At 42.2% G+C, this 17,379-nt stretch overlaps 2 protein-coding genes across 3 annotated transcripts in view; both read left to right on the plus strand.

The window, feature by feature from the left end:
* Positions 1-7,540: 7,540 nt before the first annotated feature.
* On the plus strand, positions 7,541-9,781 carry LOC105486359 (H2A.Z variant histone 1). The gene is made up of 5 exons (XM_011749213.2): positions 7,541-7,704; positions 8,135-8,212; positions 8,491-8,604; positions 8,938-9,067; positions 9,343-9,781. The coding sequence occupies exons 1-5, from the start codon at positions 7,702-7,704 to the stop codon at positions 9,402-9,404; spliced, it is 387 nt and encodes a 128-aa protein (XP_011747515.1). The 5' UTR covers positions 7,541-7,701; the 3' UTR covers positions 9,405-9,781.
* A 1,392-nt stretch (positions 9,782-11,173) lies between these two features.
* Positions 11,174-17,379, plus strand: part of LOC105486361 (DnaJ heat shock protein family (Hsp40) member B14) — a 47,667-nt gene continuing 41,461 nt past the window's right edge. For both annotated transcript variants that reach the window (XM_011749215.2, XM_011749216.2), the window contains exon 1: positions 11,174-11,411. In XM_011749215.2, the coding sequence (XP_011747517.1) occupies positions 11,279-11,411 (133 nt within the window). In that variant the 5' untranslated portion in view covers positions 11,174-11,278. The remainder of the gene's footprint in view (positions 11,412-17,379) is intronic.

Genomic DNA, 17,379 nt, shown 5'->3' on the forward strand with positions numbered 1-17,379 from the left:
TATATAAGTTTTAGGCTGTATTGGTAAATTTTCATGCTACTAATAAATACATACCTGAGACCCGGCAATTTACAAAAGAAAGAGGTTTAATTGGACTTACGGTTCCACGTGGCTGGGGAAGCCTCACAATCCTGGCGGAGGGCAAGGAGGAACAAGTCCCGTCTTTCATGGATGGCAGCAGGCAAAGAGAGAATGAGTTTGTGCAGGAAAACTCCTGTTTTTAAAACCATCAGATCTCGACCAGGTGTGGTGGCTCACACCTGTAATCCCAGCACTTTGGGAGGCTGAGGCAGGAGGATCACCTGAGGTCAGGAGTTTGAGACCAGCCTGGCCAACATGACGAAACCCCATCTCTACTAAAAATACCAAAAAAAAAAAAAAAAAGAAGAAGAAGAAAAAGGCTGGGTGTGGTGGTGCATGCCTGTAGTCCCAGCTATTCTGGGAGGCTGAGGGAGGAGAATCGCTTGAACTTGGGAGGCAGAGGTTGCAGCAAGCTGAGATCGTGCCACTGCATTCCACGGTGGGTGACAGAGGGAGATTCTGTCTCAGAAAAAGCAAAACATAACAAAACAATGAAACCATCAGATCTCGTGAGTCGTATTCACTATCATGAGAACAGCACGTGAAAGACTTGCCTCCATGATTCAATTACTTCCCACCTGGTACCTCCCACAACACATGGCACATTCAAGATGAGATTTAGGTGGGGACACAGCGAAACCATATCATAGGCTTTACACCTAAGTGATATCAACTTTATCAGCCTTCTAACAAAATTTTTCTCTTTTCTGATTTGCCCTGTAACCCATATTAGATTAGTATCCTAAAAGTGAGGAACCCTGTATTCTTTCTTTCTCAGAAATATTAATTGGTTCCTCAGTCTCTCAGGGTAAAGTCTGCTATCCTTCTACAAGTATTTAGGGTATTGACTCATTATAATAGTTAGGATTGGGTTCAGCTGCAAGTGACAGATGACCCAAAATAAAAGGGGCTCAAACAAAATAGATGCCCATGTTCAGAGAGATCCAGGGTAGGTTTGACACTCCATAGTATCAAAGACCCTTGCTCCATTTATCTTGTTATTCCCTCATGTGTGGCCTATATTCCTAAGTTCATTTCATGGTTCAAGATGACTGTCCAATTCTGTTTTCAATTCAGTCAACAAAAATAAGAAATCGGTTTGCCTTATTTAAGGAAACTTCGTGGATGTTGCACCCACCACTGCAGTTTACACCTTTTGGTCAAAACTTATTTTCAAGTCCAAATTTAGCTTTATTCTGATGAACATTAGCTATGGTTGGAATGTTTTTGTCCCCTTCAAAAATTATGTTATAACTTATTTCACAATGCAAAAGTGTTGGCAGGTGTGGCCATAGGGAGGAGACTGAGTCATGGGATCACCCTCATGAATGAGATTAGGTGCCCTCATAAAAGGTCTTCAAGGAGAGGGTTCATCCCTTTTCACCTTTCTTTGTCTTCCACAATGTAAGGACACAATGTTCCACTCCAGAAGATACAGCATCAAGGCTCCATCTTCGAAGGAGAGAGCAGCCCTCAACCAGACAGCCAAACCTGCCAGTGCTTTGATCTTGGACTTCCTAGACCCTAGAACTGTGAGAAATAAATTTCTGTTCTTTATAAACTATGCAGTCTCAGGTATATCATCACAGTAGCACAAAACAGACTAAAACACTATGTGTCCAGCTAAAAATTGGAAGTTTTATGACTGAGGTTGATAGAAAAATGGACATATGATTATAAAAAGAAATCTCTGCCATATCTACCTTCTAACTGCTACTTCTTACACCAATTCACCATTCCAGTCAAAAGCTCTCCTTAGTCCATTTAAACATAAACTCTCCAAAATGCTCCAGCCTGCAGTTGTCTCTGTCCTTTAAACTAGAGGTACTGTTGATTTGGCAGCCAATCAGGGACTTATTTTGTAACAACCTTCTTATTTATTTATTTATTTATTTAGAGGCAGTCTCACTCTGTCACTCAGGCTGGAGTGCAGTTGCATGATCTCTGTTCACTGCAACCTTGGCCTCCTGGCTTCCAGCAATTCTCATGCCTCAGTCTCCCGAGTAGCTGGGATTACAGGCATGCACCGCCATGCTCCGTTAATTTTTGCATTTTTAAAAGAGACAGGGTTTCGCCATGTTGGCCAGGCTGGTCTCGAACCTCTGGCCTTAAGCAATCCACCCACCTTGGCCTCCCAAAGTTCTGGGATTACAGGTATAAACCACCACACCCAGCCTGTAACAGCCTTCTTAATGTGGTTTTAATGATTAAGACATTGTTTGAATATTCCTCCCATTTAATCCTTTTAGCTAGATTAAGGGAGGCTCCTAAGCACTATATATCCCATCTCCCAACTGCTATTGCTTGGCGTATTGCCTGGAAAGTAGAGTGACTTGATGGATATGCTCTATTTTACCTAACAGGCTGACAGCACAAATCTAGTGCTATCATATATTCTATTATTAGGGAATGGTTATGTATCATGCGGTATAATGTATGGTATTGCCTTCCATCTCAGTTGCATATATACAGACAAAAGAAGACAATACAGTAATAAAAATGTGTTAAATCTCTACAACAATTTCCTTGGTCACTATGTAAGAAATATGCAATAGGGGCATTAGTGGGTGTATTTATAATTTAGCTGTGGAGATAAGTATCAAAATACTAATACAATCATCCCTCTGTATCTGTATCTGTGGGGTATTGGTTCTAGGATCTGTCCCCACCCCCCGCTGCTTGGATTCCCAAATCCATGAGTGCTCAATCCCTTCCATAAAATGGCATAGTAGTATTTGCATATAACATATGCACACTATATGCTTTCGATCATCTCTAGATTACTTAGAATATCCATTACAATGCCTACGCTATGTAAATAGTTGGTACACTATATGGTTTAGGAAATTACAGGAAAAAAATGTCTGTATATGTTTAGTACAGATGCAACCATACTTTTTAAAATTTTAAAATAGAGAGAGAGAAAGTCAGGGTCTTGCTTTGTTACCCAGGCTGTAGTGCAGTGGTACAATCATGGTTTACCGCAGCCTTGAACTTCTAGGCTCAAGGGATCCTCCTGCCTCAGGCTCCCTAGGAACTGGGAGCACAGGTGTGTACCACTATGCCTGGCTAATTGAAAAAAAAAAAAATTTAGAGACAGGGAATTGCTATGTTGCCCAGGCTGGTCTTGAACTCCTGGTTTCATGCGATCCTTTCACCTCAGCCTCCCAAATTGTTGGGATTACAGGTATGAACCGCCACACCCCAAACGCAACTTATTATTATTATTATTTTTTCTCGAGACCGAGTCTCACTCTGTCACCCAGGCTGGAGTGCAGTGGCACGATCTCTGCTCACTGCAGCCTCTGCCTCCCAAGTTCAAGCAATTCTCATGCCTCAGCCTCCAGAGTAAATGGGATTACAGATGTACGCCACCACACATGGCTAATTTTTGTATTTTCATTAGAGAAAGGGTTTCATCATGTTGATCAGGCTGGTCTCAAACTCCTGGCCTCAAGTGATCCACCTGCCTTGGCCTCCCAAAGTGATGGGATTACAGGTGTGAGCCATCAAGCCTGGCCACACCCAGCTTATGTTGTGAATATTTTTGATCCTCAATTGGTTGAATCCACAGATGTAGAACACAGGGATACAGAGAAGGAGGACCCACTGCATAGACAAATGCACTATTATTTAGGAAAACAATTTCAACACATGGACTCCCTTCCCCTGCCCCGAAAATCCTAAAGATAAATATTGATATCGATAATAGATAATAAAAGGATAATATGATAAGAATCTTGATTTTTAAAATTTTAAAACAATAAATTTCCAAAAGTTCTGAGGATTAATGTATGGAAAAAGTAAGTTAGTGCTATATTAAAATGGGTATTGGGTCCCATGATCTTTGTTCTTCCTGAAATGGCAGTGGATCTGGGTTGAGCAGATTCTGTTGATCTTTGTAATATATTCCCTGCATTTGTGAATCATTACCTGTGTGCAATCTGTGATCATGAGAAGTGCAAAGCTGGGCAATTTGGAATTTAAATCGATGGCTTTGGTTTTATCAACACTGAATTAAACACACAGGCTTCTCAATCTAAACAGAATTCAGGAAGGACTATGGCTTTGGGGCCAAAAATATTATTACATCACTTTACATATTCTTCACACTTAATGAAACTCTGTCACAATTCTATCAAGTTGGTTTATCTGATGCTATGAATCCCTATTTAATAAATGAAGAAACAGTGCTTCAGTGTTTAACACACTTCAGGCCATATAGCAAGTAAGTGGTTACCCAAACTCAACCCTAATTCTTTTACTCTAGGTCAATATTTTGCATAATACCACACTGGAACTCAGTTATTCACAGCTGTGTGAATCCTTGAAGGCACATATTTTTCCTAGATGCCCTAGGTAGAGAGAACTAAGATTCTAATGTGGATTTCCTCATGAGAAGAATTTTGCCATTTTTGATCTAAGCTAATATCCTTGGAAATAACTGGGGAACTTATTCATATTTTCTTAAAAATAGGTTTTTAAAGCAAGATGTAGTTGAGAAATTTGTAATTCCCAAGTGTAAGAGTCTCAAATTCTCTACATAAAAAGACAAGAACAACAGTAGTTAATATACATGCTAGTGTTTCAGAGGAGATAGTAACTAGTCGTGGAAAATCTAGATTAGTTAGGAAAAGGCTATTAAGGAAAGATTCAATAATAGTGGGTTCGCCTACCTCCTATTAGGATTTTGTTTTGTTTTTTTGAAACAGGGTCTCAGTTTATCACACAGACTGGATTTCAGTGGCACAATCATGGCTCACTGCAACCTCAACCTCCTGGGCTCAAGTGGTCCTCCCATCTCAGCCTCCCGAGTACATGGGACCACAGGCAGGGGCCACCATGCATGGCTAATTTTTGTATTTTTAGTAGAGATGGGTCTCACTATGTTGCCCAGACTGGTCATGAACACCTGGGCTGAAGTGATCCTCTTGCCCTGACATCCCATATTTTTTATGGCAAGAGAACTAATTGGGTATGGCATTAAACAAAAATAATTACATAGCTCTGGCTAGGTATATTATATACACGTATTACCATTAACACAAGAACTGGAAAGATAAACCAAGAATATTAACATATTTGCATCGTACCTTTTCCAGGGGGTAGGAAAGAGAGTAGGAAACCATCGCACCACTCTGAGAAAAGTGCAGAAAGTAATACTGTCCTGTTCTCTGAAGGAAAGCTATTGAGTTATTAAACCAATTTCGGATTTTAGTTTGGATGTTGGATGACTTGGTTGTGTATACTTTGGGCAGGTTTCAAGCTTGCTGCTTCCACATCGAAGAAAGAAAATACACCAAATAGCAAAAAAGATTTTTGAATAGAAATAAAAGATACTTTATATCATCCCTCTCCACCATCCAATGTAGAAAATAATAGCAGTTATTTACTGAGGGCTAACTATGTGCCAAACACATGCTACCATGTACACTGCATACCTTTTCCCTTAATCTTTCAACCATGTGAAAATAGATACTATCTTTTCACAGAAGAGGAACTCCAAGCTCCGAAAGATTAGTAACTAAGATGACACAGTGAGGAGGAGGCAGAACAGAATCCATCTCTACTTGCTTCTGAGTTCATCCTCTAACCACTATTCAGCGAGGCAACAGTAAATTCCTTTTGTTGGGCTTCACAGCAAAGAGCTGGCAGAGTATTATCTAAACTAGACATGGCATTAATGTTGGTTTGTTATATATCACAAAGCTTTCCTGGAGCCATCGTTAACTATTATATCAGGTTTTGTAGCTTAATATATCATCATTACATCATCAGTAGGAAAACGGTTCATGAACTCTTGCTATCGACATCGTAACAGTTCCTTGGTTCCAAGAAATAATAAACCTCAATGTCAAAATCCTTGGGAAGTTCTTCTCTAGAATTTATCTCACAGAAATTGGGAGGTCCTCTGATTCAATAAAATCTTTCCAATTGAAACCCAATCTAAAGTACTTCAGAGTATATGTTTGTTGTTGTTGTTGTTTTTGAGAAGGAGTCTTGCTCTGTTGCCCAGGCTGCAGTGGCGTGATCTTGGCTTACCACAACCTCTGCCTCCCGGGATCAAGCGATTCTCCCGCCTCAGCCTCCTGAGTAGCTGGGATTGCAGGTGGGTGCCACCACGCCTGGCTAATTGTTGTATTTTTAGTAGAGATGGGGTTTCACCATGTTGGCCAGGCTGGTCGTGAACTCCTGACCTCGTAATCTGCCCGCCTCAGCCTCCCAAAGTGCTGGGATTAGAGGTGTGAGCCACCACACCTGGCCTAGAGCATATGTTTCAAAACGTTCATCACACTGAAACTATTCAGTTATGTTAAAAAGTATAATGCACTAAAACACTACAAATGAGATTGAGACACTACTGTCCCCAAGCAGCTGGCGATATACGTAGGTGTTAATAATCTACTAGTTGGAAGGATAGTACTGGGTGTACAGTATCATTATTTTAACCTCATCATTTGCAGTTGATTGCATTGCACCGACCCTCTGTAACTGCCTGTGAATCATGTCAGAGTTACTCCGTCGACATTTGCCGAACATTTGTCATGTGGCAAAATATTTATTGTAGAAAAGTTGACACATAATAGCTCTGAGGTTTCACTAAATGAGCTTTACACATCAGGCTACAGGTACAACTCATTGATGTGTAGTCTCCAAAAAATATGGTTTATGATTTAAGAATACTGCCTCGCCAGAAGCTCCTTAAGTGTAAACAAAAAGGGTTTCGTGACCAGTGAGGTGACTTGGCTTCACCGTTTGCTGTCACAGAACTATTCCGTGGGGGATTTCATAAGTAGTGAGGGAGAGGTGGAAGACCCGGCTGAAAATAAAGTGGGAGCAATCGGTCCTGATCTGTTGTTGGTGACTGGGGATTCGCCTAGAGGGAAGAAACACGGAATCTCTACTAAGGCTGAGGAAGGCGTCAGGGCAAACCTCAGCCTCCCCTCACTGGACGCGTTCGCGCCACCTGTCAGACTGGAGGAGCCGCCAGGGATTGAGAGGGTCGGGAGAGGGTGCCCGGGGCCCCGGAAGGCGGCTGCAGGTCGCAGGTCTCCGCCCGAGAGGCGCTGGGGGTGGGGTTGGGAGCGGTGGGGGCTGCGTGCTAGATACGGACGAGACTTCACGTGGTCTCCAAAGCCCTGCTAGGGGACCCGGGGCGCTACCGCGCGCCCCTCCCCTGAGGTCTCAGCTCCTCCTCCCCGGCACGTGACCGCAGCTGGCTGGTAACTGCGCTCCCGCAGAGTAGCTTGCTCTGTTTCTTCCCTCCCGCCGCGGTGCCCTTCTTCTCCCCCGTTCCCATCCCTCCGCCCTCCCCCGCTTCGCTCCTCACGTCCCAATCGCGGCTTGAGCTTAGAAGCGCCCGCCCCTCCACCCTTTTCTTTGCTTGCTCATTGGCTGAAGTCTCAAGGACGCGTCCCGAGGGCGGGTGGCAGCCATTGGTGGGATGAGCAATCCGAGTTCCCGGATGAGGGAACATTCTGCAGTATAAAGGGAGCAGGGAAGGCGGGAGACAGCGCAGTTTGAATCGCGGTGCGACGAAGGAGTAGGTGGTGGGATCTCACCGTGGGTCCGATTAGCCTTTTCTCTGCCTTGCTTGCTTGAGCTTCAGCAGAATTCGAAATGGTAAACTTCGCAGAGACGCTCGATGACTTCGCGGGTTTTTGCCGGCGGAAGAAAAACCCGTTACACGGGGGATGGGGGTGAAGTGGCGACGGTTGGGAACGCGCGGAGACAGGATTAAGAAGAGCGGGGGGAGGTGTTTTGTCGGCTGCTAGCGGAGCAGCCTCGGATCTCGCGGCGGGCGGCGACGGTTGGGTGGCGCGCGCAGCGCCGCTGGGGGCCGGCGGGCGGGCGGAGGCGCGCGGCCGCGGCGAGCGCGCGGCGGGGGGCGGACGGGCGGGGTCGCCCCTGCGGCGCGCCGCGGGCCAGAGACCCCGGCGGGGTGCGGGGACGCGCTCGCGGCGGGACGCGCCGCGGTGGGGGATGGGCGCGCCGCCTTGGTAATTCTATATTCTCCGTTCCTCCTCCGCTCGCGGGCGTGTGCGCGCCGCAGGCTGGCGGTAAGGCTGGAAAGGACTCCGGAAAGGCCAAGACAAAGGCGGTTTCCCGCTCGCAGAGAGCCGGCTTGCAGGTCAGTAGTTGTTCGTGCGGTCTGGGAGTCGTGATGTTTTTCTTTGCATCTCCTTTTTTGTTATTCACCGCTCTCCATGGGCGTTTCGTCTATGCGTGGGTGATGCGGTGTCGCGACTTGGGCTGCCCATACGATAAATATGGGGGGGAGGAATCACGTGTTTCGATGTCGGGACGCGTTGCTGCGCCCGTGCCACTTGCTTTGGCGCGCATATAATTTCCCCATCTCTAGTTCTCCTATTTTTGTGCATTTATGTTTGTGTATGCTTAAAATTTAAGTTCCCAGTGGGCCGTATTCATCGACACCTGAAATCTAGGACGACCAGTCATGGACGTGTGGGCGCGACTGCCGCTGTGTACAGCGCAGCCATCCTGGAGTACCTCACCGCAGAGGTAAATGGGTGAACGCCTATAATCCGGAGAAGGTTTGGGGGGCGGGGAGACGGCAAGAGGGAAGGAGGAAAGTGATGCAAGAAAACTCACAGGCCCTGAACGCGGCGAGAGGCCTAAGAGAACGCTAGAGGGAGCTGCTGTTCAACAAGGATCCTACTGAGCTTGAGTTCTCTGCTCTTGGAATTAAAATTGCGTGCCCCCTGTATATCTTGCCAGTCAGATAGTGGGGAACGACTCCAGTTGGTAGATAAGCGTTTGTGAGGGTTTTATTCTGTTCTCTGAATCTTGGCCAAAGGAAAGTTGGAAGGGAACTGATTAGATTCTGCCTTCTAGGTACTTGAACTGGCAGGAAATGCATCAAAAGACTTAAAGGTAAAGCGTATTACCCCTCGTCACTTGCAACTTGCTATTCGTGGAGATGAAGAATTGGATTCGCTCATCAAGGCTACAATTGCTGGTGGTGGTATGTTCTAAAATTTTTAAAAATTTCTTCAGAGGAAGGAATTCTTTGCTGCTTTAATTTCATTAGTTTTTCTAGAAGAGAAAATTTAAGTATATTTTCATTGATGCAAGTATGGTTTTATCATGAAATTTGATTCATATGTATAACTGAATTTTTACTTCATACTTGAGCTGCACGTTTTTAAAGATACTTGAACAGTATACTTTTCTTGGTTTCAAATACTGTGATTTAAAAAAAAAAATCTTAAGTAGAATTAATTCCTGTCACTCTCCTAGGTGTCATTCCACACATCCACAAATCTCTGATTGGGAAGAAAGGACAACAGAAGACTGTCTAAAGGATGCCTGGATTCCTTGTTATCTCAGGACTCTAAATACTCTAACAGCTGTCCAGTGTTGGTGATTCCAGTGGACTGTATCTCTGTGAAAAACACAATTTTGCCTTTTTGTAATTCTATTTGAGCAAGTTGGAAGTTTAATTAGCTTTCCAACCAACCAAATTTCTGCATTCGAGTCTTAACCATATTTAAGTGTTACTGTGGCTTCAAAGAAGCTATTGATTCTGAAGTAGTGGGTTTTGATTGAGTTGACTGTTTTTAAAAAACTGTTTGGATTTTAATTGTGATGCAGAAGTTATAGTAACAAACATTTGGTTTTGTACAGACATTATTTCCACTCTGGTGGATAAGCTCAATAAAGGTCATATCCCAAACTAGTTGTGTATTAAATTGGCTTGATTGTAATATGAATTTGTTTTGAATATCTAGCAGCAATAACTAAGCACATTTCTTTGTGACTGACCTGTCAAATCTAGATCAACAAAGTGAGATAGACCAAGTATATATTTTTAATGTTATATAATAAGCTACTAAAGTTTTAATTTAAAAAGTTGGCAGGAGCTGGAGTGGGAGCATTTCAGTTTGTGCATTGACTTTGCTTGCTGTGTGACAGCACTGCACTAGTATGCTGTTAGTGTGGTGGACTTGGGGAGGGAGAGAATAGGTAGGAATGTCCTGTATATCCACATAATGAACTCCGAATTTAAACTCTGAAGCTAATAGTGCTACGTGCTAGGCCCTGCTTTGAAGTCTGAAATTGAAATTGTTAAGTGCTCAGTAACATCATTGGGGATATACTATCTCCATTTTATTGAAGAGAAGCAGGCTTTCTTATTTGAAAGTACCGAGTTCTGGTGGTAGTTGGAATTAACAGCTTGGCTCACAGCATTTTGTAAAAATCGTTACCTTGTTGGGTTGAGCAGATCGTTTCCACAGTTTGTCATGTTTTTTAAAAATATTAAAACTGCACATAACATTCACCCCCACCCTCACCGTGAAGACTAACATGACACCGTACTTCCAAGTGGTAATGTTACCCAAATGGGAAGGAAAAGATGAAATCAAAAGTTTGCTTTCGTTAGGGCAACACTTGAGGAGCTGATTCCTCCCTTGTTTTGAATACACAGGATTAGGGCCGCTCTGCACCACTCGTTGCAAGCTACAAATTAAACTGCTTTGTACTTCTTTGGATAGCCTGACATCTGGGTCAGAAAAAAATGTGCAGCTGAAATAAGGCTGTCGTACAAGCCCTAAGATTAGGTTCAAACGACGCTCTAACGTGTCCCGGAAGTGCTGAGACTGGACTGACTGACACCTTGTTCCTCACCTGACCGCATCCTCCCTCGCTTGAGGGGCTCAGAAGCGGGGCCTCCAAGCCTGGGAAATTAACTGAAAACGAGTGTCCCCTTCCGCCATCCCGTCCTCCTGCCCCCATCTGCGAGGGCCGTGCCCGGAGGTCACAGGGCAGGGCGCTTCCAATGCCGGCAATCGGGTCCGGGGCGGAACCCCCCATTCCGCGATGGGCAGCCCGGCTGCCATTGCCCGCCTCGCGGGCAGGTAAGCTTCTAGCCTACCGGCGCCGTGCGCGGACCACCAAGTCAGCTCGGATGTCCGGGCCCAGCAGCTTGGTCCTGGGCCGGGACGGATGCGGCTAGCACCCTAGGGGCTCGCGGGGGGCGGGGAGGCCGCCGTGAGGAGGCGGAGCTGCGAGGCCCGCCCGTCAGCCCGGGCCGTCGCCGCCGCTGCCGCGGTCCCCTGCGCTCCTCCCAGCCGGCCGCCGCACGCCCCCAGCCGGTCCGCCTCGCCTCCTCCGCGGCGGCGGCTTCCGCCCCTCTTAGCTGCGCTGCGAGAGGAAACGGAAGAAGGAGCAAGCTATGGAGGGGAACAGGGATGAGGCTGAGAAATGTGTCGAGATCGCCCGGGAGGCCCTGAACGCCGGCAACCGCGAGAAGGCCCAGCGCTTCCTGCAGAAAGCCGAGAAGCTCTACCCATTGCCCTCGGCCCGCGGTGAGACCTCAGCGTCCCTTCTCTCCCTGCCCAATCCCCAGAGCACCGCGTAGCCCTCCCCTGCCCCCACCTCGGCCCCTCCTGGAAGCCTGCGGAGCCCCGGCCTGCCTGAGCCATCCCCAGCCCCAGGCCGGTGGGGAGCATCTCGACACACCCCCGCCCTGGCCCCGGCCCCGGCTTCGGGCCGGGGCTCGGGGAGAGCTGCCGAGGCTTCTGTGCTCCAGCCTGCCCGCCGGCTCCGCGTTCCGCTGTCCTGAATGTCCAGGTTTCATTCTCCCTGGAGGAGACTTGTCTGGTCCCGTCTTACCACAGTGAGGCTTTATTTGTATCTGTGTTGTTTATGTGGCCCCCTTCCTCCCCATTCTCAGTCCCACATAAGGCCTAGGCCCCTATCGAAGTGAGAGGAACGGGGTACTCTAGTGGCTAATCTCAGGTGCCATCATTTCTGAGATCTGTAGAAAACTGTTCCCAAAGCAAACATCGAATACCTGAGATGACATTGCTTTTCCCTGGGAGAGAGTTCCTTTAAAAGAGAAGAGCACACATTCGGCAAGAATGGTCAAGAGTCAGTAATGATTGCTGAATAGTATCTGATTTGATAACACCAGAATTATCGACGAACCAAATCTCTGAGGAATATGGTACTGGGTTTCCTTTAGTTGAATTCAGCTTATTTATTGTCCTACTCAATTGGCTTCAGAGTAATAATAGCCAACATTTATTGAGCACTTACAAAGTGCCAATAGTTATGCCTAACATTTTGCATGGATTATTTCATTTATTCCTCAGAACAATTCTGTGTAGAGGTGTGGGATTCATTTGACCAGGTTTACCCACATGGAAACAGACTTTTTGATGAATGAATGAATGAATTAGCAAATGAATGAAAATATCTTACCCAAGGTCACACAACAATTAGTGGCAAAGTCAGAATAGTAGCCGAACTTTCAGACTTCAAAAAGCCTTTAACCACTACACTGTTGCCTTGCCGTTAGTTTTTCCAGATTGAGAAGAAAGTTATCGATAGAAGAAAGTTATCGATAGATTCAATTAATTGTGGAAAATTGTTAATGAAAATACTTGTTTTGTTGTCTCTTAAATTTTTTTTCCCTACGTCGTTGAAGCCCTGTGCTCTTTGCTTTTCTCTCTATCCTTTCTATTACATTGCCTTCTAACACTATACCCGTGAGGACAGGAAAATAAAGTTAAAGAAAAGAGTTAATAATTTTTAAAATTGTGGTTTAAAAACCCACCAAATTTACGGTCTTAACTATTTTTAAGTGTACAGTCCATTAGTGAAGTATATTGACATTGTTGTGCAGACTCTTAAGAACTTTTTCATCTTACAACACAACTGTGTACTAATTAAACAGCTCCCTATTGCCCCGTCTCCCAATACCCTGGCAACTACTATTCTACTTTGTGTTTCTGTGAATGTAACTACTTTAGTTACCTCAGATAGGTAGAATCATGCAGTATCTTTTTGTGACTGTCTTACTTCACTTAGCATAATGTTCTCACATTTCATTTATGTTGTAACATGTGAAGGATTCCTTTTTAAAAGAATACTGAATAGGCTGGGCGCGGTGGTTCACGCCTGTTATCCCAGCGCTTTGGGAGGCCGAGGCGGGCACATCATTTGAGGTCAGGAGTTTGAGACCAGCCTGGCCAACATGATAAAACCCCATCTCTACTAAAAATACAAAAAAGTTAGCCAGGCATGGTGGTGCATGCCTGTAATCCCAGCTACTGGGTATGCTGAGACAGGAGAATCGCTTGAACCCAGGAGACGGAGGTTGCAGTCAGTCAAGATCGCAACACTGCACTCCAGCCTGGGCGACACAGCAAGACTCTGTCTCAGAAAAAAAAAAAAAAAAACACTGAATAATATTCCATTGTATATATATACCACATTTTGTTAATCCATTCATCTGTCTATGGACATTTGGGTTCCTTTCACCTCTTGGCTATTATGAATGATGTTGCTATGAACAAGGATATGCAAAGATCCTGCTTTCCATTATTTTGGATACCCAGAAGTGGGATTGTTGGATCATATGGTAATTCTATTTTTAGTTTTTGAGGAACCACAATACAGTTTCTTTAGTGACTGCACCATTTTACTTTCCCACAAATAGTACGTAGGGTTTCAGTTTCTCACCATCTTTGCCAACAACTATTTTCTGGTTTCGTTTGTTTTGATACTACCCATCCTTGGGTGGGAGGTGATATCTCATTGTGGCTTTGGATTTGCGTTTCTCTGATGATTAGTGATGTTGAGCATCTTTTTATATGCTTATTGGCTATTTTTATAACATCCTATTTTTGGAGAAATGTCCATTCAAGTCCTTTGCCCATTTTTAAATCACATTACTTGCTTTTTTGCTGTTGAGTTGTAGGAGTTCTTTGTTTATTCTGGATATTAACCCCTTATCAGATACGTGATTAGCAGATATTTTCTCCTATTTATATGTTGCCTTTTCATCACTTTGTTGATGGTGTTATTTGATACACAGTTTTTAAGTTTGTTGTAGTGCCGTTTGTCTATTTTTGCTTTTTTTTTTTTTTATGCTTTTGCTGTCATATTCAAGAAATCATTGCCAGTAGTTAATTATTTTTGAATCCTCCCCTACTGTTGAATATGATTTCATGTAGTCATTATCTAGTCCTAGAGGGACAGTTTTAACATTAAGTGAGTAGGCAGTCTAGACAGAATAACTTGGCTTTTGAAGTCTGACTCCACCTACTAGCTTGTAACCTTGTTCTTGAGCAGGGTGGAGAACCTCTTTAGCCTTTAGCTTTTTCATCTTTAAAACGGAGACAATGTACTAATCTCATAGTGCTGTTGTGAGGATTACATGGGTTAATACAGGTAAAGCATTTAACAGTAAGCACTCAATGAATTTTGGTGTCATCCCCATTTTACAAGTGTGAAGCTCTGAGAATTCTTAAAACCCACCCAAACTTACACAATCTATCATGCTTCTGTCATGCAAACAATTTGAATGAATCTCCTAAAAGACATTATAAGATACCAAAGCACAACACAATTTGTTGCCCTTAAAGACATGAATGTAGGAAAAATTAAATATGAGGGTGAAAGTTGGTAGTACAAATGTAAGGCAGTATGTGATTACCAGTTAAAGTGATAGGGGATAACTATGTAGTCCAAAAACCTTAGTTCAGATGCAGATGTTGTCTCTGACTCCTTTTTAACCACTGACAAATTACTTAACTTCTGTGAGCCTTCTTTAGTTACATGTAAAGTGAAGATGTCATCACAGGATTTATGTGAGCTGAAATAAAGTTATGTGCCAGTATTCAGAAAAGTGTATTTTATATAGAACATTCTAGAAGATGTTTATTGGCACAATTTAAGAATTCAGGAGAGAGAAAGATCTAGGACATTTGTGTGAGATCCTGATAAAATATTTCATATAGAAGTTGAAGCTATTGGTTACAATGAGATTTTACAATTTTAGCCCTGAACTTCACTTATACGAGTCCACCACCAAATTCTTATAACTCAGAAAGTTGACTGAATGTTCGTCTGGATGTGCTTAAACTAAGAGAGGCAAAATAAAAGATCACATTTTGATTTCCATTATTCTTCCATGATAAGTGGAAAAACATGAGACTAAATTCCTGCTAGATTCCAGGATTTTTGTCCTCTTAAAATTTTATTTATGCCAGGTAAGAAGTCTGATACATAAGACACTTTCAGAAATTGGCAAGAGTTTTTCTTGACAAAAAACTTGATCCCCAAATGGATCTAGGATATTGTTTCTTTCCATGTTTTTAGTTGAGAATATTATTTTACAGTTTACTTATTGCAGTGGACTTCTAAGTGAATTCAGTTGTACAACTTTCAAATATTTTATGAGTTTAGGTTTGAAAGTATTGATATATATGAATAGCTACCACATAGAAAATATAAATATTCAAAAAAATGTCAGTAAACAGAACTCAGTAACTGTAGTTTCTGAATAAACTGTACATTTATTGAGTTATTGATACGTTCTGGATTTTCAGAGAGGGATGCAATCTGTTTTAATGCTTTACATTGCAATTTTAATACTTTAATGTTTCATAATAATTGGGAGATAGTTTGAAATGTAGATTTTTTTTTTTTTTAGAGAAAAGCATTTTTATTGTTTTCAGGAACACTGTAGTAATTTGAATCAATTGGTGGCTTACAGCTTCAAAAAAGACCATTCTTCATCTACTGTAATGAATGGATAAGTATGATAATCCAAATTATATATTGAATAGTATATAACTCGCAGCATCCATCTGCACAATAGCAATTTAAATAGTCCTTTTTCTTTCTAATTTTTGCTACATTATTTTAAAATTTATATCTAATAAAAAATTCAAAGTTCTGTCTCTTTTTGTCTATCTTAAAATGGTTTAAAAAGTAGCTTTTAAATTTGTCATTATACATCTGGAGTATTATCCAACATATTCTTTTTAAGATAATTTCATTCTTTTGTGTTTCTGACTTAATTAAAATTTAGTGACAAGTACAAATTATACATTCAAAACAATTATTTCTGCAGCACCAACTGAAGTGTTACAGAAATGATTTCCAAATTTCAGCTAGTAGCCAAATTATTTCAGATATTACAGTTGAAGAAAGAATACTGATTTGGGGTTTGAATCTTGATTTAATAATGATGTGACCTTGGATATATAGCTTAATCTTTCTGAACCTCAATTTCCTCATCTATAAAATGGGGTTTGATTTATTCAACAAATTTTTACTGAATATACATTTTTCTGTCCCAGACAATATTCTAAGAACTGGGGATTCAGTGGATAGTAAGACAAAGTCCTTGTCCTCATGGAGCTTACATTCTAGAGGAAATATGAAGTATATCTGTCTGGTATATGACACAATAATTCCATTTCTGTCATTGCCTCTTCCTTTCCTGAGCCTCAGCTTTCTTGTTTATAATCTTCACAGGCTTATTGTGAGGATATTTTATTATCTTAAGTGCTGTAAGCATGTCATGTATTATTTCTATAGGAAAAAAAACTTGCATAGTGCCTTGGGGTTGATAGTATGTTTGTCTCTTTTGTCATTTGTTAAAGTAATTATTTGAGGGTAAGATAATTGCTTTATATTAGGAGTAATCTTAATCTGGATTCAACTACTCATTCCATGCTTAGTTAACATTTATTTCTTTTGCCTTGCTGACTTCATCTCTTACCTTGCTTGTGTATATAGCTGCTGTCTGTCTCCTACATCTAAAATACCTTAGCAGTCAGGAACCATTTTAATCTTAATTATCTTTTTTACTCCCATGATGCCTAACAGTATTTTGCATATATTTGTGACATCTATGGGCCTGGATTTTCTGGAATGATAACTGTTTATTTAATTTTACTCTCTTCAATAAAGATAATTTGTTAAATAAATAACTAAATGAAAATATAGCTGTAAGGCTTTCTATATTAATACGTTCACAAATGAAGCTTTTCTACAATCAGCCTAAGTGTTCAAAAAAAAAAAAATATATATATATGGATTGTCTCTATAGCAAAAATTTGGAAAGCGTATAAATGTCCATTAGTGGAAACTGATTAAATTCATTGCATTCATAAACTATGCACCTATTAAAAATGATGACATGGACCTATGTTTATTTCTATAAGGTGATATATCTAATGTGTAAACAATTCAATAAAATTAAGCTAAAAACAGGTAGATTCTTACATTTTTAGTTTAATGATGTCTAAAAAGCTAGACAGCTAGCTAACTAGAGTAACCAAAAGGGTATAGCAATTTTTTGCAGGGGGAGGGGAGGGTTGGAAGGGGATTTATAAGTGATTTTTACTTTGTTATTTTATTTATTTATTTTTTTGAGACAGAGTCTCACTCTGTCACCCAGGCTGGAGTGCAGTGGCACAATCTCAGCTCACTGCAACCTCTGCCTCCTGGGTTCAAGCGATTCTCCTGCCTCAG

The sequence above is a fragment of the Macaca nemestrina genome, chromosome 3, assembly GCF_043159975.1.
Source record: "Macaca nemestrina isolate mMacNem1 chromosome 3, mMacNem.hap1, whole genome shotgun sequence".
In the NCBI taxonomy this organism is placed as follows: domain Eukaryota; kingdom Metazoa; phylum Chordata; class Mammalia; order Primates; family Cercopithecidae; genus Macaca; species Macaca nemestrina.

Excerpts from the sequence above, each read along its gene's own strand:
- LOC105486359 (XM_011749213.2), top strand. Across the intron at positions 8,213-8,490 it reads CGCAGAGAGCCGGCTTGCAG|TTCCCAGTGGGCCGTATTCA; the intron begins GTCAGTAGTTGT and ends TTAAAATTTAAG. Across the intron at positions 9,068-9,342 it reads GGCTACAATTGCTGGTGGTG|GTGTCATTCCACACATCCAC; the intron begins GTATGTTCTAAA and ends TCACTCTCCTAG.